The sequence below is a fragment of the Pogona vitticeps genome, chromosome 4 (assembly GCF_051106095.1).
Source record: "Pogona vitticeps strain Pit_001003342236 chromosome 4, PviZW2.1, whole genome shotgun sequence".
Taxonomy (NCBI): Eukaryota; Metazoa; Chordata; class Lepidosauria; order Squamata; family Agamidae; genus Pogona; species Pogona vitticeps.
This window is the reverse complement of record NC_135786.1, coordinates 130539393-130560131: the sequence shown is the minus strand read 5'-3', so window position 1 is coordinate 130560131 and position 20739 is coordinate 130539393. Positions and strand designations below refer to the sequence as shown.

The 20739-nt window shown below is 40.4% G+C and overlaps 1 protein-coding gene across 11 annotated transcripts in view; it reads left to right on the top strand.

Moving 5' to 3' along the window:
* The window catches only part of LOC110082095 (protocadherin alpha-C2), a 239021-nt gene that overhangs the window by 64063 nt on the left and 154219 nt on the right, over positions 1–20739 (top strand). For 2 of the 11 annotated variants that reach the window (XM_078392493.1, XM_078392503.1), the window contains exon 1: positions 2891–6865. The exons of 7 other annotated variants lie outside the window; for them this stretch is intronic. In XM_078392493.1, coding sequence (XP_078248619.1) covers positions 4508–6865 — 2358 coding nt within the window. In that variant the 5' untranslated portion in view covers positions 2891–4507. Of the gene's footprint in view, positions 1–2890; positions 6866–12201; positions 14578–20739 lie in introns of those variants that run through there. 2 more of the 11 variants (XM_020799376.3, XM_078392498.1) reach the window with 1 other exon arrangement.

The window sequence follows — 20739 nt, the reverse complement described above, 5'->3', positions numbered from 1 at the left end:
ACTACTACTACTACTACTAACAACAACAACAACAACAACAACAATAATAATTTAATCATCACTAGCATCAGCATTATCAATGGGAAATCTTTTACAACAAGGTAGTAGAAACAATTAGCCTATCTGTGCTTTACTGAACCAATAGACGCTTTTGTAAAAGTTCTATTCCAACGATGTTTGAAATAGGACAATAACTTCTTTCAAAACTCTCTGCCTGGATTACAATATGCCATGGTATTTAACAAATTGAACTGAATTAGTTTGAAAATGTTGATCTGTATACAATAATGCAATACATTTTCTGTGTAAGTATTATCAGAAAAACAGGACTGTATATTAAAGCTGTAATCCAACACACATCTTTTCAGATGTAACTTTCAGATTAATGTATACAGTATAACACCCCAACTTGATTAAAAACAGCAATCAGAAAATGAAATTGTAAAATGCTCATGTATTCAGGAAAATGTTTTCATTTAATACTTATTAGTCTTCATTTATGGATTATTTACATGCAAGTATTTATCACTAACAAGTATTATACTGTTAGATTTGGAAAAATGGTTTGAATTAAATGTATTTTGGATAATCACCACCATTTTAAATATTACAATTAGTCTAAGACTGTTGTTCATATGGAAAATATACCAGTTTTTCTGGCAGTGTTGAGACTTTACCAAAAATGTTGATGAAAATGAGAAAACTATTGTTATTTATTTAAAATATTTTTAGACTGCCTTTTAGGTGAAATCCTTCCCAGGGAACTCCCAACATAGAATTTTACAATATATGAACAGGAAATAACTTTAAAAAGCATTAAACATTAGAGTGATAGGATGAATAGCTAACAAGAACTAGCAGTAACACTGAATGCTATTTAGTCCTAAAACACTCCTTGATCACATTTCTTCCTCTTCCTGATCTTACTGTCCTGCCTTCCCACACTTCCAACCCAGAGAGACATTATGCTGTAGTAGAAAAAGAGACTTTGCCTCTTTTGTGTGTGAACAAATACATGCATTTCTGTACAGAAAGCCATTCACTACTGAAACAGATTGTAGGACAGTAATTACTGTTTTAAGGGGAAATTATGAGCTACATGTCTGTGTTTTAAGCAATCATTTTCTTCAGCTGCAGTTTTGTTTTCATATTGCTTTAGGCACCCTGAAGGCAACAGGTAATGTGTTGATATTTTAATGTTACACACAGGCAACTAATATTGAACTTGGGATGGTTGTTTGGGCATGGAATAGATAGAAAAGAAAAACAAGATGTTTTGAACTGAGTACACATTAATGGAAATGAAGGAGGAATATAGAATGTATTAAAAACAAACAAACAAAAGAACCTCTAGACAACTAGGATCCATTTTTAAAATACCAAATTCATATAAAAATGATAATTTGGATGTATATACTCTAACAAAATTTGTCTTAGATTTTCTAAAGTAAACTGGATATTTGGTATTTGTGGTTTCTTTCTTTCTTTCTTTCTTTCTTTCTTTCTTTCTTTCTTTCTTTCTTTCTTTCTTTCTTTCTTTCCTTCCTTCCTTCCTTCCTTCCTTCCTTCCTTCCTTCCTTCCTTCCTTCCTTCCTTCCTTCCTTCCTTCCTTCCTTCCTTCCTTCCTTCCTTCCTTCCTTCCTTCCTTCCTTCCTTCCTTCCTTCCTTCCTTCCTTTTAATGTTTGGGTATTTTTAGCATGACTTTTCCAAGGGACATAAGATTTATTTATGTTTGCATGGGGAGATTCCCTCTTCTCTACAGCAGACCCATTTGAACCCCTGACTGTTGAGGAATCCCCAGGATGAAGAGGGCATGTGGGGCAGAAAGAGGGAGGACATCAATCAGAGAAAGTCTTCTTGTACAAGTAGCTCAGAGTACACAAATACCTGTACCTTTAGTTCAGGTAACTTAAGTTCATCTTCCAGGTGTAAACATCCTTGGTCACTATGAAATGTTTTTTCCTGTAGGAATTCCAGTAAAAACAGAATCCAGAAATGACTTCTCTGATGTTACAATGTACATCCATTCTCCTCACAGTTTTACATGCTTCACAAAATCGCATTGCACAAAGCAGTGGTTTACTGTGAACTGTCATTGTTTTGGTACTTGGGGAATGAAAGTGGAGGACCTGCAAGGCTGAAAATTGACCCTTGCCAAAGGGTACAGAGTGAATTCAGCACAGAAAACTGACTCAGTTTTTCCAGCTATGTTCTCCTGCCCCACACCTGGTGTCACTGCCGACTATATTCCAAGTCCTGCTCTGAAGTTCCCTGATTTCCAGTATTAAGGATAAAAAATACGCATGCAAGCCCCACTGCACTAAAGAGAAAATTTAACCTAACTCTTTGTACTGCTTCCAGTTCAACTTGTTTTATCTATGCATTAGGTGTGTTTGGGAGTCCTGTGTCTGTCCTATAGCACGTGTTCTGTTCTCAAGACTTCATGTGAGGAGACAATATTTTTCCTTTATTGAATTCAGTTTTATTCTCTCTGATCAAAACGTTAAAGTTGTATAAAATTTATACTAAGGACAAATACAGCTGTCAAAATCCTGTTGCTGATCTTAGTAAATTACGCTAGGTTAAGCCCATTGAACCAATGGCAATTGGCAAGCCAACTGCTCTGTAGGTGCCATTGATTCCAACTTATTATGTTAAGTGAATCATAGGCCCTTTAAAATAGGTCTATTTGAATCAATAGAACTTATGGAAAAGTTGAGTCATCAAATCCCAACTGATTCAATGGGCTCACTCTGGTGAAATTCACTAAGCTAAGCAACAGGATTTGGGCCAATAACAGTTATATTAAAACAGTAAAATCAAGCTTTAAAATTCAGATTAAACAATAAAAGTCAATTTGACTTAGCATAGACGTAGAATAGAAAATAAAAACACAGTGCCTGAGAGCTGACACTTTCTGGCATGGTAGGCCAGAACAGTCAACATGCTGCATATAAAATCAAGTAGAGTACACAGCCACAACTAAACTAAAAACAACTATAATATATCCATAAATATGCCCACTCCATAATTTTAAATCCTTAATCCATACTAGCTGCTTTTGTGCAATGTGAAGTTTACTGGTGTTTATTTTTTCATCCTGTACCTCATTTGAAAGAACATTCACATTATCCTTCTTAATGATTCTCAGCAGTAAGTTTAAATTCTTGATTATAGGTGTTTATGTTTTTCAAATGTGGCAAATCATTTAGTGAAGGGTGTGAAAAAGTTATAGGAAAATTATTACCTACCCCATTATATTGTTACTTTCAGCAAGAAAAAAGTTTTACCTCAACTTGGATTGTAAGACATGCAGTCCGTTCCTATATATGCCAACTCGGGGGGGGGGGGGGGAGATTTCAGAGCTCTTACTTTAAAACCTGGACTGTTTAAGACCTTCCATTGTATGGCCTAAATTGCAACCCTGAATGACTTTTTTCTTGGCTTCTTAAAAAACAACATATGAAACAACAACTACTGTACCTTTTCCCTCTTGTTTTCAAGCAAAGGACCTGTAGAAGCCATTTTTGTGCTAAAAATTGCTTCCAAGTGGCTCTTTCACTATTAAGAAAAAGACTACCTGTGTCTTTTCTGTGTGGAGATGAGGAAAAATTACTGAGGTGATTTTAAGCTGAAAAGTAGTCAGAAGATAGCAGTTCCTCTACTCATGATCACATCAGAACTGTTCTAAAAATAAATGCAGGATTGTTACAACTTCTATGTAATGTCCATTGTGTATCAGAGAGACTAGTAGCTCAGCATTTGGGGGCTACTCATTCCCACATTCCCAAGGAGTGCAGTATGAAGAAGCTTATTGTAAAAGAAAGAAGCTGGATGAGAAAAAGAGGGCCTTGTGCTCTCATAAATAGCAAGGTGTATTAACATAAAAAAAATGCTTTGTACCAGCAACTGAGAGAATTTACAAAATGCCACATCACTCTTGGACATTGACTGCTGAATAAAGTATCACAGCTCTAATAGTGCAGACAGAACTTTCAAGTCACTTCACACCATCACAAATACACAGCTGCTTAACTGCAGTCGCCACACACAATCACATCCATATTTTGGCTGTAGACCAGTGTTGTAGGGTATTTCTTAGAACTAACTGATTAGAACAAGGAATGGGAGTTAAGAGCTGAGCTTGAAACTGAAAAAGCATAAGCACCATATAGAAGTGCAAAATATTTTAACACATGTTTTTACTCAACCGCTTGTCTATTTCAAGATCCACTCACAAGGGGTCACTGTTGTCTAAGGAAAGGTACTCACAGGATGAAAAACGGAGAGCTCCTCCCTCGGAAAGACTGGAAACCTTTCCTGTCAGCTTCACAATAGCGACTCCAAGGACCAAATGCAACAAGCCCTGGTGTCTATTGACATGATAATGTCAGCAGCGATTTGGAAGAATTCCTAGGATCCTCCTGATCTTCATTCTGCCCAAAAAAAGTGGTTTTTCCCCCTGAAAAGAAGAAGAGACTGCAAGGCGTTGTGTCTCGGTCTGCAATGGTTGCCTGGAAAGATGATTCCCTGGCAAAGCGGCTGCTGCAGCTGATGCTGCTCCACACCGCCTGGGAGATGGGGAAGGGCCAGCTCCATTATTCTGTGCCGGAGGAATCCCAGCATGGCACCTTTGTGGGCCGCGTCGCTCAGGACCTGGGGCTGGAGGTGGAGGAGCTGGTGCCTCGGATGTTCCGGATGGTGTCAAAAGGACGCAAAGACCACTTTGAGGTAAATGTGCAGAACGGGATCTTGTTTGTCAATTCCCGGATAGACAGGGAGGAGCTGTGTGGCAAGAATGCTGAGTGTGCCATTCACCTGGAGATGATTGTAGATAAACCTCTGAGGGTCTTCCACGTGGAGGTAGAAATCAGGGACATAAATGACAATGCTCCAGTTTTCTCTGCAGGTGAGCAGGTTTTGAGCATAGCTGAAATTATAACAGCCCCTGGCACAAGATTCCCCTTAGAGGGAGCTTCTGATGCTGATATTGGTACGAATGCTCTGCTCACTTACAAGCTTAGGCCCAATGAATATTTTAGTGTAGAGCAGAGATCGGAGGACCAGCACAACAAGCCCTTGGCCATTGTTTTAAAGAAGCCTTTGGATCGAGAAGAAAACCCTGTGCACCGCTTATTACTCACAGCCACCGATGGGGGCAAACCTGAACTCACAGGCACAGTCCAGCTGGTGATTCATGTGCTGGATATAAATGACAACCCTCCTGTGTTTAACCAGTCAGTTTACAAAGTGAAATTATGGGAAAATGCAGCTAATGGAACATTAATGTTGAAACTGAATGCCACAGATTTAGATGAAGGGGTTAACAGTGAAATATCCTATTCTTTTACTAGTCATGTACCACCAAATTTTTTGAAGATTTTTAGCATAAATGCCAATACAGGAGAAATCAGAGTGGTTGGAAAAGTGGATTTTGAAGATATGAATGTATATGATCTACATGTTTCGGCTGAAGATAAAGGCAATCCATCTTTGTCTGGGCACTGCCAAGTGATCGTTGAAGTGTTGGATGTGAACGACAATGCTCCGGAGGTCTCTCTCTCATCCCTTTCTGTGCCAGTGCCAGAGGACTCCCCACTGGGGACTGTGGTGGCCCTCATCAGTGTCTCAGACAAGGACTCTGAGGCCAACGGGCAAGTGAGCTGCTCTCTCTGGCCTCCTGGGCTCCCTTTCAAACTGGTGCCCACCTTCAAAAATTACTATTCCTTAGTAGTAGCTGAGCTCTTGGATCGGGAGCAGGTGGCCGAGTATGAGTTGGTGGTGATGGCACAGGACCATGGGGACCCATTGTTGTCAGCCAGCAGTAGTGTGGTAGTGCCAGTGAGTGACATCAATGACAATGCACCCACCTTCCTGCAGCCTTCCTACACGGTCTTTGTGAAGGAGAACAACCCACCTGGGGCTCACATCTTCACTGTGTCTGCCTCTGACCCAGACGTGGCTGAGAACAGCCTCATCAGCTACTGGCTGGACGAGAAGCTCTGGCCCCTCTCCAGCTACATCTCTGTGCACTCGGAGAGTGGGAAGCTCTATGCTCTGCAGCCCTTGGACTACGAGGAGATGAAGCTTTTGGAGTTCCAAGTGAGTGCCAAGGACGCTGGGCTGCCTTCCTTGTGTGGCAATGTGACCATTCAAGTCTTTGTGGTAGATGAGAACGACAATGCCCCTGCAGTGTCTTGGCAGATGGAGGAGAAGCCTGTTCTTCTTGTGATTCCTGTGTCTGTTGGGCACATGGTGAATAAGATCCATGCTCTGGATGCCGACTCAGGATACAACGCATGGCTGCGATATGAACTACATGAGGGCACTAGCGGTCCGTGGCGTGTGAGCCCATATAGTGGTGAGATCAGTACCATCCGCCCTCTGGATGAGGCAGAGGGCAGCAGAAGTTATAACCTGGTAGTTCTGGTGAAGGACCATGGCAAGCCTCCGCTTTCGGCCACAGCCACTGTGAGTGTGTCCCTGGTGACAAGTGCCCAGGCCATCCACACTGATATCCGCCTCCCTAGGACAAGTGAGGGTTCGAAGCCCCTGGGCGACACTGTCAATGTCTACCTGATCATTGCCATCTGCTCAGTGTCCAGCTTGTTCCTACTGGCAGTTGTCTTCTATGTTGCCCTGCGATGCCCGTGTCGGGCCAAGGAGGCCATGGTGTATGGTCCTGGCACTGCCACATTGGTATGTGCCAGTGAAGTGGGCAGCTGGTCCTATTCCAATCGTCACAGCCACATCTTAGCTAGTGTGGCAGGGGAGTCTGGTGCCAAGAGTGATCTCATGGTCTTCAGTCCCAGTATCCCTGCGTCGTCTGAGAATGGGAAACAACAGGACCTGCTCTGTGCAACGGTTAGTATTACTGAGGGTATGTTTTCCTTTCTGTCCTTATATACATTATATAATTGTAAAAAATAAATGATCTTAGTTATTCAGTGCTAAACTGGTAATCTAATATCAGTAAGAACCCATTATGAGTCATCAGTCAACCAAGTAATATATGTTACTACATTTTTAGTTCAGTTTTATTGCTACTTTCTTTCTAAAAAATCATATTGAATATGACAGAGCATGTTTTTGCTACCAATTTATATTGAAATGGTATGCATTTGTTCAAGAATCCTAGGAATCAAAGTGACAGTGTTGTAAACTGTTGGAGAATCCTAACCCTTTCACGGAAACATAATTTATTATATCTTACATTGTAATTGAAGATTATAGCTTCTTTTTGTTTCTAACTGTAGTCCCTAAAACATGAGAAATCCTTATTTTATATAACGAATCTGCATGAGCCACTCACCAATCATTTCATTACAAAGATATTTGGGCATGTCTCTTAAAGATATGTTGGTGAGATTTTTCCTTCCCACTATGTGGGGTAATGTGGGGTAATTTCAAAGGGTCTGGGGCACTCTAACCACATAATTACTTTGAAGTCTTACAATAGTGCTTTGTAGTAGATAAGATCACATGAACTCTACAGTTGCACACGTTTGCAGTAAGGAAGAGCTTGCTCCCCCTTGCTCTCTCTCTGTGCTTTCCAGATTTCATATTTAAGTTTTGAATTACAATCTGGAAGATTTAAGTAGTTATTTGAAATATTAAAACCGTAATTTGAAAGATATAAGTATTTGAGGTACTAGGGATTTTGGCCCCGTTGAGGTTTTTCTTGCTCAGAAACTGCTGGCGTATTTCTGAAACCAACATTCTGTGGCTTGTTTGGCTAAAATAAGCAGCGTGTGCTTATACAGTAGAACCCTCCTATTCGCTGGACCAGCATACATGGATTCCCTTATATGCTCCCTGAAAATATTAAATTAAAAAACACAGAAATAAGTTTTTATACTTATTTCACTTCACATTTACCAGAGCAAGCCACTAGAGGGAGCCAGAGAAATTTTATGTATAGTGTTGACTATCTCCACATTTTTCCATGTCCACAGGGGCAGGGCTTTGAACTGCTCCTCCATGGATACCACGGTCCTACTGTATGATTGATCTTGATGCCAAGCTACAAATTGAAAATTAGAAGATATAGATTTGGTTATTTCATTATTTTGCAGCTGCGGTATAAAGAAAAATAAATACAAAATATACCTGTGTAATCTATGAGGTTAAATAGCAATGCAAGAGATTCTTAAGAGGGCCTTAAAGCAAGGCAATCATCTTCTTTCTTTTAATGACTGATATATATTTTTTGTTGGGGGGGGGAGGTTTCCTGAGAAAGAAAATGGCTCTAAAGAGAAGGGAAAACATTTTATTGAACTCTTTGGGACAGTAGGGCTACCAGTGTGAGTAAACTTTTAAGATGGTGAGATCAGAATATATAATTACTTTCCCTAAATAAAGAAGCAGGAGGTAAAGACAGGCACAGCAGCAGTGCATGGTGGGTCAGGTTTGCTCATAGCAGCAAAGCTATGAAGTAGCCGATGGACCTACAGCAGTCTCAAAGTGGGATAAAGAGAGGCAGCCAAGGTTACTTTCCCAACTAATCATTGTCACGTCTTACAGAAGAAAGCTTCAAAGGTAGTCAAGGGTTCTTAACTCATTGCCAACTGTGCAATGCCACAACAATTACGTTGTATCTGCTGTTGTTATCTATGGCCTGGGTGTCCTTTACCTACTAACCATTGCCACTTTCCATGAAACAAAGCTTCAAAGGAAAATAATTGGATATCAAACAGAACTCTTAAGTCATTTTATAACTGTGTGTCCTCAAGTCAATTCTGACTTATGGCAAACGCTTTTTCAGAGTTTTCTAGTTAGTGCACTCAGTAGTGATTTAGATTCCCTTCTTCTGGGGGCATCCTGGGATTGTGCCCAAGGCTATACAGGTGGGCTCCGCTTGCAGGAGGCATGCAGTGGAGAATTGAACTTCCAGCCTCTCACTCAATGAGCTATCTAGGCAGCTCTTAAGTCATTGCCAAGTGTGGAAGGCCACAATGATTCACACAATTTGCAACTTGTGTTTACGAACTAACTATTGTCATGGTATCTTGGAAAAATTTGTATAAATGATTGTCATAAAGTCTCATTCTTATGTCTGAGGAAATGGACTGGATCCACAAAAGCTCGTAGTAAAATAGAGCAGTTAGTCTATAAGGTGCCAGAACATTCTTGTCTTCCTTATTTTTTGTTTTGTTTTGTTTCTTGTCTGTAATACAGGTATAGTTTCTGTTGAATTTCAAGAAATTTAGCACACTTAAACAGTGAGTTAGCCAGCTTATTCACACTAACCTTGCAGACAGTGAGTTGTCTGTTTTCACCCACTATCTCTGGAACGGACAGTCCAGTTCAGCAGGTATATCCTGAAAGTGAGTAAGCTCTAACCATAGTGGGGCAGGGTAGTATGTGTGAGTCCTAGCCCTAACATGACCTTCCTCTGTTGTCTATTAAGCCTTACCTTGTTCAACTGAATGTTCTTATACTATGAAGTTTCTTCACACCATTGCTCCAAATACAATGAAGTTTGAATGACACCCAGATATGAGTGACATTGGAGAGTTGGGACTTTAAACTTGCCGACATGTCCCCACCAGAGTTAGAGCCCTACCTCTTTTTTGGAATTTATTGTAGCCAGAAGGATTAAGAAGAACACTGTGTTGCTGCATTGATTGTGCTTCCCTGGGAAATGAAAAAGTGGCTTAGAAGTATAAAATTAAATGAAATAATAAAAATCTTGAAAAATCTTTGTGCTAAAATGGTTTTAAATCATAATTTTTACATATTTAACATGAACTATTCTGGATTTCTTAGAAATTTAGCCAGGCTTTCTTAGAAAGCTTGGCTAACAACAAGGCCAGTGGAGGTGATGACATTCAAGTTGAACTATTTAAAATCTTAAAAGATGATGCTGTTAAGGTACTACATTCAATATGCCAGCAAGTTTGGAAAACTCAACAGTGGCCAGAGGATTGGAAAAGATCGGTCTACATCCAAATCCCAAAGAAAGGCAGTGCCAAAGAATGCTCCAACTACCGTACAATTGCACTCATTTCACACACTAGCAAGGTTATGATCAAAATCCTACAAGATGGGCTTCAGCAGTATGTGGACCGAGAATTCCCAGAAGTACAAGCTGGATTCCGAAGGGGCAGAGGAACTAGAGACCAAATTGCTAACATGTGCTGGATTATGGAAAAAGCCAGAGAGTTCCAGGAAAATACTTCTGCTTCATTGACTATGCAAAAGCCTTTGACTGTGTGGACCACAGTAAACTATGGCAAGTCCTTAAAGAAATGGGAGTGTCTGACCACCTTGTCTATCTCCTGAGAAACCTATATGTGGGACAGGAAGCAACAGTTAGAACTGGATATGGAACAACTGATTGGTTCAAAATTGGGAAAGGAGTACGACAAGGCTGTATATTGTCCCCCGGCTTATTTAACTTATATGCAGAATACATCATGCAGAAGGCTGGACTGGAGGAATCCCAAGCCGGAATTAAAATTGCCGGAAGAAATATCAACAACCTCCGATATGCAGATGATACCACGCTGATGGCAGAAAGTGAGGAGGAATTAAAGAACCTTGTAATGAGGGTGAAAGAGGAGAGCACCAAAAACGGTCTGAAACTCAATATCAAAAAAACTAAGATCATGGCCACTGGTCCCATCACCTCCTGGGAAATAGAAGGGGAAGATATGGAGGCAATAACAGATTTTACTTTCTTGGGCTCCATGATCACTGCAGATGGAGACAGCAGCCATGAAATTAAAAGACGCCTGCTACTAGGGAGGAAAGCGATGACAAACCTTGGCAGCATCTTAAAAAGCAGAGACATCACCTTGACAACAAAAGGCCGAATAGTCAAAGCTATGGTTTTTCCTGTTGTGATGTACGGAAGTGAGAGCTGGACCATAAAGAAAGGAAACCGCCGAAGAATTGATGCCTTTGAATTGTGGTGCTGGAGGAGGCTCTTGAGAGTCCCCTGGACTGCAAGGAGAACAAACCTATCCATTCTAAAGGAAATCAACCCTGAGTGCTCACTGGAAGGACAAATCCTGAAGCTGAGGCTCCAGTACTTTGGCCATCTCATGAGAAGAGAAGACTCCCTGGAAAAGACCCTGATATTGGGAAAGTGTGGAGGCAAGAGGAGAAGGGGACGACAGAGGATGAGATGGCTGGACAGTGTCTGCAAAGCAACCAACATGAAATTGACAGAACTATGGGAGGCAGTGGAAGATAGGAGGGCCTGGCGTGCTCTGGTTCATGGGGTCACAAAGAGTCGGACACGACTAAATGACTAAACAATGACGATTCTGAATTTCATAGTGACAGCTATATTTGTTTGATATATATGGGATGTAACTACAACAGATAAGTTACGTTCTCATCATGAGATGCAATCTTGCAAAGAAAGAACTTACCACCCTATCCTACAACACCACTGAACTTCCCTTTTTAAAAGACTTCCAAATATAAATATTTGGCAGATGTCCTTGATGCAGATGAACGTCAACATTTGAGAAATATGCACTGACTTATTAAAGCCAAGCAAAGAAGGAGTCTTTCAGAAATGTTTCTTTGTGCACATACTGAAAAATAATTACAGAAGAGAAGACTGCTTGAAGTTTCAACAATCTGCTTTGAAACGTCAGTGTGCTGGAAGGATTTGAGTGACTATGTTCCAGAAATGCTGGTATTGTACTCAAAGTATGATGCAGTCCAAAACAAATGATACAAAGATTTCAATGTCAGATATCTCTGAGAATCGCTGGCTTACTGAAGGTCCTGTTCTGAAACCAGTTTTAGACTCTTTTAAGAATACATTATTGCATATTTAGAAATTCTCGTACTTACATTTGCATACACACTTACATACATTTCATTCTGAGAATACAAAAGCCAAGCATCTTAAAGTTCCTTGATGATTATGAAAATGTACATTGTTTTGATTGGTAAGAATGAAGAATCTTCCATCTACTAGTAAAAATTACAATAGACCCCCCAAACAACAGCAAGCAAATGTTTTTAACACAAGGGGGAGCCATTGACTAAAAAGTCAGATTCTGACAGAGCATGCTCCTCCTTCCAACAGAGTAAAAAATTTGCTCATTGTTGCTTCGGGGGAATCCTGATCCTCAGTAAAAAAAAAGGACCAGCATTAACTGCATTCCAGCCAGGTCAGTCAACATTAATTTTCTTACTAGATAATTTAATAGAGATCATCAGTACTTGCATTTGCCATGTCTCTCCTGCAAAGAAACAGCCAGGTGTTGATGCGATTGCTGCAGCTGGTTCTGCTTCACACCGCCTGGGAGATGGGGAGCGGCCAGCTCCATTATTCTGTGCCGGAGGAAGCCCAGCATGGCACCTTTGTGGGCCGTGTCGCTCAGGACCTGGGGCTGGAGGTGGGCGAGCTGGTGCCTCGGATGTTCCGGATGGTTTCCAAAGAGCATAAGGATTATTTTGATGTCAATACACAAAATGGGATCTTGTTTGTCAATTCCCGGATAGACAGGGAGGAGCTGTGTGCCCAGAGCCCCTTGTGCACCGTTCATCTGGAAGTGATCTTGGACAAACCCCTGAGGGTCTTCCATGTGGAAGTGGAGATCAGGGATGTAAATGACAATGCTCCTGTTTTCTCGGAGCGTGAGGAAATTTTGAGTGTCGCAGAGTCCATGCTGCCAGGTACTCAGTTCCCTCTAGAGGGAGCCTCTGATGCAGATGTTGGTGCTAATGCCCAGCTGAAGTACAAGCTCAGTTCCACAGAGTATTTTGCTGTTGAAGAAAAAATCAGTGAAAGACACAGGAAGTCATTGGTGCTTCTGCTAAAGAAGCCTCTGGACAGAGAGAAAATCCCAGTGCATCATTTACTGCTAACAGCCACTGATGGGGGCCAACCAGAACTCACAGGCACCGTCTACCTTGAGATCACTGTAATGGATGCAAATGATAATGCACCAGCATTTAACCAATCTGTTTATATGGTGAAATTATTAGAAAATGTGATGGTGGGAACATTAGTTATCAATCTCAATGCAACAGACCTGGATGAGGGAATGAATAAAGAAATCTCCTACTCCTTCAGTAAGCATGTTTCTCCTAGCATAAAAAATATGTTTAGCATAGATTCAGGTACAGGTGACATTAGGGTGAAAGACAACGTGGATTATGAAGATGTACACTTGTATGATATTGAAATTGAAGTGAAAGATAAAGGATCGCCTCCTCTGTACGGGCACTGCAATGTCATCATAGAAATTATGGACGTGAATGACAACGTCCCAGAGGTGTCTGTGACATCCCTTTCTGTGCCAGTGATGGAGGACTCTCCTTTGGAAACAGTAGTGGCTCTGATCAGTGTCTCAGATAAGGACTCTGGTAGCAACGGGCAAGTGAGCTGCTTCCTGTGGCCTCTTGGGCTCCCATTCAAACTGGTATCTACCTTCAAAAATTACCACTCACTGGTGCTAAGTGAGCTTCTGGATCGAGAGCAAGTGTCAGAATACACACTGGTTGTTACAGCCCAGGACCAAGGGACACCCGCACTGTCAGCCAGCAGCAGCCTGGTGATACCCATTAGTGATGTCAACGACAATGCACCCACTTTCATGCAGCCTTCCTACATGGTCTTTGTGAAGGAGAACAACCCACCTGGGGCTCACATCTTCACAGTGTCTGCCTCTGACCCAGATGTGGCTGAGAATGCCCTGGTCACCTACTGGATGGATGAGAACCTCTGGCCCCTCTCCAGCTACATCTCTGTGCACTCTGAGAGTGGGAAGCTCTATGCTCTGCAGCCTTTGGATTATGAGGAGCTGAAGCTGTTGGAGTTCAAAGTGAGTGCCAAGGACGCTGGGCTGCCCTCCTTGTCTGGCAATGTGATTGTTCAAATCTTTGTGCTGGATGAGAATGACAATGCCCCAACACTATCTGGACCAGAGGAGAAGCCCATCTTGCTCGCAGCTCCCTTCATGGCTGGACAGATCGTAGGCAAGATCCGTGCCTTAGATGCTGATTCAGGCTACAATGCATGGCTTCGCTATGAGCTGCATGAAGCCAGTAGTGGCCCCTGGCAGGTGGGAGCGTACAGTGGAGAGATCACCACCACACGTGTCTTGAGTGAGATGGAGGGTGACAGCAGCAGCCAGACTCTGTTGGTGCTCGTGAAGGATCATGGCAAGCCAATGCTGTCAGCCACAGCCACAGTGAGTGTGTCACTGGTCGTGAATGCTCAGGCTAACCACATGGATGGCCACCATTTTAGGACAGGAAGAAGCCCAAAGCCAGTTGCAGAGAATACTAATGTTTACCTGATCATTGCCATCTGCTCAGTGTCCAGCTTGTTCCTGCTGGCAATCGTTGCGTATGCAGCCCTGCGTTGCCAATGTCAACCCAAAGAAACAATGACTTATGGTCCGGGCACAGCCACACTGGTTTGTGCCAGTGAAGTGGGCAGCTGGTCCTATTCCAATCGCCACAGCCACATCCTGGCAGGTGTAAGTGGGGAGGCTGGTGCCAAGAATGATCTCATGGTTTTCAGCCCTAACATCCCTGCCTTTATGGAAAATGGAGAGCTGAGGAATGGGAAAGATTTGGATCCAAATTCATCCGGGCAGGTAAATCTCAAAATATAGTTTTCTGTTTCTGTTTATAATGAAATGAGCCAGACCACCTACCGCTTAATTTTTCCTTCCTTCCACACACACACACACACACACTTAGGATTGTCCTATGAAGCAAAGTCACCTGTGTTGAATGCTTTGAGCATTCTTCAGATGTTCTGGTCCTGGACTGCTTGGGGCTTTGAAGTTAATAGCTAGCTATGTGAACTGTAGTTGGAGTAAATGGTACACATTTGGAGTAATATGACCTGGAAAGTGAACTTCATAGTTCCTTCAGGATGCTTCATCTCAGTTGTAAATGTGTCTCTTGCACAATGTCTCTTCAGCTGACAACTCCTAGTTCCAACTTTGTGGTTGCTAAAAGGGCATTTCAGGCCTCAAAGGATCTCTGTCCTAGAGTATGCTACATATCTGCACATTTTTGTGTTCCTCGAGCTATCTGTTACACTTCTCTAAAGATTTATAGCAATACTTCATGTGCTGAGGGAATCATGTATGAGAAATAATCAGAAACAACAGTAACAACAACAAACCAATGGTTTAGAAGATAGTAGATGCATTTGGATGTAGTACTAAACCACAGTTTAGTGGCCTGGGAATGAGCCCATATGAGCCTTGGGCTCCCACTAACCCCTTATTTCTGGTACAATGGTGAGGAGGCAATAAACAATGATGGCTAGTCTCAACTTGGATCCAAGAAAGCAAGCCATAGATATCAGATTATCTTGCCTGTCGTACATACTTATGTCCATTTGCAATATTTCTCTTTGTTACCGTTGGCTGACAGGGATGTTTTGCTGTAATTTTGTTTTTCCTTGGCCCAGATTTCATTTTAAAATGGGTGGGGCAGAAGGAAATTATTTTTTTTCACACTTTGATTCTGCTATTTTCTATGGTTCTTTTGCATTTTCAGGTGTCTGCAATATGATTATTCAATTTCAGGACCTACCACTTTCTTTATTCTCACATAACAGTTCTGCCATCTGCAAAGGGCCAAAGAACAGAACTTTCTCTTCCTGGTCCCTTTCCTGCAGGCTTCCATGCCTGTAAATGTATTCTGGAATATATCTGAAACTTCTGGAGCAGATTTTGAGAGTGTTTAGAGGATATTATAGGCTTGACAGGATAAAAGCCAATGCTCCACATTCTGTACAGTTGTTAAGATAGAGAACTTCTGTCCTCTTGCAAGTCTAATCAGAAAAAAGAAAGATAGACCATACTTTTTAAAAATGTAGATATCCCTTTCTAGTAGCCAGTTCTGCTCCTTCACCATCTCCCTCCTTGCTACAACCACACTTTGCCATGTCCACTTGAAATGGACCATAATCACCCCCTCACATTCACACCCTGCAAAACAAGCTGGATTCTAAGTCTAAGTGTGTATATTTGGGAAGGGTACTGTGCATGGAAAGAAGAAAGCTGTTTATAGAACATCAAAAAGATACAACAGATAACAGGCCATATTGAGATAAAACAGCAGAACAAAATGCTGCCTAGTCTCTTATTCCAGGCAGCTAGACTAATCAGTTTGATGAGCTCTCTTTGAATTTTATGGGCAAATCTGGTGAAATGTCTGATGAAGCAAACTGAATGGTTACTGTTTGAATGAAAGTAGAACTTGAAAATTATGTGGAAAAAAAGGACAACTATATTTGGCCCAAGAGACTGGCTCTTCCCTTGGGAAGAACAATGGAGAATTTAACACCTGGTGCCTGTTTCTGCAATGATGTATTCCAACTCACTGAGCTATCCAGCCAGCTTATATTTATGTGCTATCAGGTTTGTTGTGACTGATCATAACTCTTGCCAGGGTATCTTATGTATAAAGCACTCATAAGTGGTTTACCAGTCCCTTCTTCTGGTATCACTCTAGCACTATGCAGCCGCAGAATAATTATAACATGAAAAGTAAACTGTAAGCTTTTCCAGTGCTCAGAAAGCTTTTAACATTGTTGAATAGCATTTTTGTAAAAGCTGTTGGTGAGAATCCTATTGATGTTCATGTAGGGTTTATGAGATTTCCCATGGCTAAATGCAGCTTTTAATGAGCTCCCAGGACACTTTTTGATTGTTGGCCTTCTCTGTTGCTGCTCCCAAACTCTGGAACTCTCTCCCATGGGAGGCCAGGATGGCTCCCTCTTTGCTGGGTTACCACTATTTCTCTCCTATTAGCATGATTTACCTCCACATCAAAACAAGGAGATTAGCTCATTTATTTGACTCCACATGAAAACTAGCCTCTTATTTGACTAAAAGAAAATCTACAGACTCACTATGCTGGAGAGACCTGTGAAGGCAGACTCTTCACTTTGAGGGAGCATAATCCTGTTATTCCATGCTGTTTATTAAGGACTGGGATAAAGTTAACTTCTGTGGTGTTATGTTTGTTCATTCATTTATTGTTTATTTTCCTCCCATCCCATAAATAAATAAATAGCAAAAAAAAAAAATGCAAATGATCTTGGAAGGTGTCAGTAAATTCCCATATAATACAAATCACATGCTGAAATCCTGTTGTCATAAGTTATACTGTCTAAGGCTGATGATGTCACCAACAACAGCAATTTTCCTGAAATAGAACATGACTTGTACTGCCAGTTGCAGTAATCAAAGACATCCCCACTCCACCTGGACATCTGGTGCTCCCGGTGGGTTCCCAACTCTGAAAGTGATTCCACAGGAGCCTCAGGACATTTAGAAGAGCAATCAGAAATGTTTTATTTCAGAAAAACAACCAGAGCTGATGACGTTATCAGCTTTATGTAGTGTAAGTTGAGCAACAGGACTTGAGCCATTATATTATTACAAGCAGAAGCAATTTTCCATTTTTCATTTTTGGTGCTGGTGGGAAAAGGAATGAGAATTTTGGGAAGACACTGTTGCTTATAATTGCAAACCTCTTCATCCATAGTATTTTTTAAAAAATCATTTCAGTCTTGTGAATTTATCAACCGATTTATGTTGTCTTTAGCAAGCATTCCCACACCTTTATTTCTCTGCTTAGATATCTTATAAGTCCCTTTCCTCTTATAAGGTACTTTAGCATCTTTTGTTGAATCTCTGTATAAATATTTCTAACAAACTATAACTTGAATGGTTGACTTTATAATCCCAGCATTCTTTCAGCTCAACGTTTCTTCACTGAAACAATGACACTGAAACACATGGACACAGAAATACCGTGTAAAAAGAATTTTAAAATTCTTCCTTCTTATTGTTTTTCCCCAGCTATAGCTATGTTTGGAAGGATCACTACAGGTAAATTTTAAAAAGTGAAAGGCAGCAATCTTGAATAATGTGTAAGGTAATGTTTGCAGTCTGTGCAGAACTTTTGGTTAAACAATTAAACCCATGGTGGTACATAAGATAATGTCCTACTTTCTTCATTATATCAAATAGTCTTTCATTGACTCCTCTAAGTTACTTGGATAATGGGTTTACTGTAGAAAAACATGATGAATGATGATGAATGATGATGAATGAATGATGAATGATGAATGATGAATGATGAATGATAATAATAATAATAATAATAATAATAATAATAATAATAATAATAATAATAATAATAATAATAATAATAATAATAATAATAATAATAATAATAATAATAATAATAATAATGGTGACAATAATTCATAAAAGGGCATTCTATTATGTTAAATGCCTTTTTAGCACTGACAAAACATATAAGAACTTGAGCTATGCTGGTTCAGACCAAAGGTCTATCTATTCCAGTGGTTAACCAGATGTCTATGAGAAGCTCACAGGCAGGGCAGAAATACAACAGCACCCACCATCCCATTTCTGTCCCCCAGCAAATGACATAATAATTTCCAAATATTTTCTTTACTAGCTCTTCAGAAAACTGGACTTTCTATTGTGATCATAATCTTCTAATAACTGGGTTAGTTTTTCTGCCATTACTATTGTTAACATTTAAGTCTATATTTAGAAGTCATATGTGTTTATAAGAACCAATCTTTGAGAATATTATTTTTGCTTCCAGCCATATGCCTGGAACCTCTGTGCGCTCAATCTAAACAAATAAAAGTACACATATATATCCATCTGTCATACAGAAAAATGACTTGCGAGTGTTTAGGGGGCACCCCAATTAGTCTCTTATAAACAGCTGGATGGATTTAAACTAAATTTAGGGTGTATAGGATGGTCTGGCTTGAACTGTAGGCTATGTGTTATGCACAAATATAGTGTTGGGCCCCCTTGAAAACACTCCAAATTGTTTATCATAAATGATTGGACAGATTTCCACCACATTTTTGAGGGTATTTTTGGGATGTTGTGACTTAAAATATAAGTTATATGGTGGACATGAAAATCACCTTAGAGTGTTCAGGTTGGACCAGATTTTCACTACATTTGAAGAGTATCTTTGGGCTACTGTGGCTTTTGTAATCTGCACAAAAATCATTTGGGATCCTCTTAGGGGCACCTCAAACATGTAGTCTTAAATGGCTAGTGAGATTTCCACCAAGTTTGGAAATTATCTTTGGAGTAGCTTCTTACTTTGAGTCCCTTGAGAGCACCCCTTTTATTTTTGTTGCCCATAGAGTTATATCTATGGCACATCACTTCTAAAAGTTCTATGAGTTGAGCTCAGAAATTTACATGTTTTGAAATGTGGTATAATTTAATGGAGAGGGCATTCCCAAAAGGTCATTAATTGGGAATTGTTCTGGCTAGGGGATTCAGGGACTCATATTCTTTAAGTAAGAGAAATGAGTAGCTAGGTAAAGAGAATGAAGGGCACAGAGAATAAAGGGCAGGACTCAAGGGATTTTAACCTGAACAAAGAAAAGTCCGTTAGTATTGCAACATAAAATTTTTCTCATTAGCTATGAGTGTAGTGATAATGGGAAACTTTCTAGAATTTTTGCACTGTGTCTCTCTCATCCCAGCTCCTTCTTATTTCTTCTCTTTTCATCTCCAGCAATAGGCATCTTTGTTGTTGTTATGTTCCATCAAGTTGCCTCCAGCTCACGGCGACCCTAAGAATTAACACTCTCCAAAATATCCTGTGCTCAAGAGCCCTGCTCAGTTCTTGCAAGCTCAAGCCCATGGCATCTTTTAGGGAGTCAGTCCATTCCATATTTGGTCTTCCTTTTTTCCTGCTACCTTCCACTATTGCCAGCATATTGTCTTTCCTCATATTTATATATATATATATGTTAAAACTGGAATTTCCTGTTAACTAACCTGATGCTTGAAGTCTGCCATTTTACAACATGCAGATGAAGTTAACAGACATCCATCCCACTGCAAAAAAATGCACTGCATTATGAAAAAGTGACATTTGATCCACATTGAGAAACTATCTAAATAAATCCTTAGATAGTTCGTTATCAGATCTTGTTTGTCTCTAAACACCCTTTCCTTCTTTTTAAGACTGAAATTGCTAATACTGATAAAGAAATTTATGTTATATGTGTTGAATGATTCATAAAAAGTAATCAGATGTCTAGAAGACAGTACATTTTCCCCTTGTCATCTTTCTTTTCTATCTAGCTTTCATACCTATACATTGTGAGTTGAAATACAAGAATGGGGATCACTTGGTCTCCAGTGACACATCCTTGCACTGGATGATCTTTTCTAGTTCCTTTGGCACTTTCATATTTCATTATAGCTAAAAGTCATTTCAAGCCATTGCTACTTTCTGTCAGTAAGATGGTTTCATCAGCATATTGCTGTTCCTTTCACCAGTTTTCACTTCTCCATAATCTGAATCTAGTCTGGCTTTCTGTATGATCTATTCTGCATACAGGTAGAACATATCAGTGGATAAAATACACTTTTGTCTGACATCTTTACTTTCAGGAAACCATTCTGTCTCTCCATATTCTGTCCTAATAGTAGCTTCTTGTCCACAATACAATTAAACATCAGGATAATCAAGTGCCAAGGCACACCCATTTCTTTCAGAATAACCTATAGCTTCTCATGATCTTCACAGTCAAAGGCCTTGCTGTCGTTCATAAATCATAGACTGATCTTCTTCTGAAATTCTTTGGTGTGCTCTAGTAGCCAGCATATATTTGCAATAAGATCTCAAGTGTCTCTTCCTTTTCAAAATCCAGCTTGGAACATCAGGCATTTCTTGCTTCATATAAGGTAAAAGCCTTTGTTGCAACA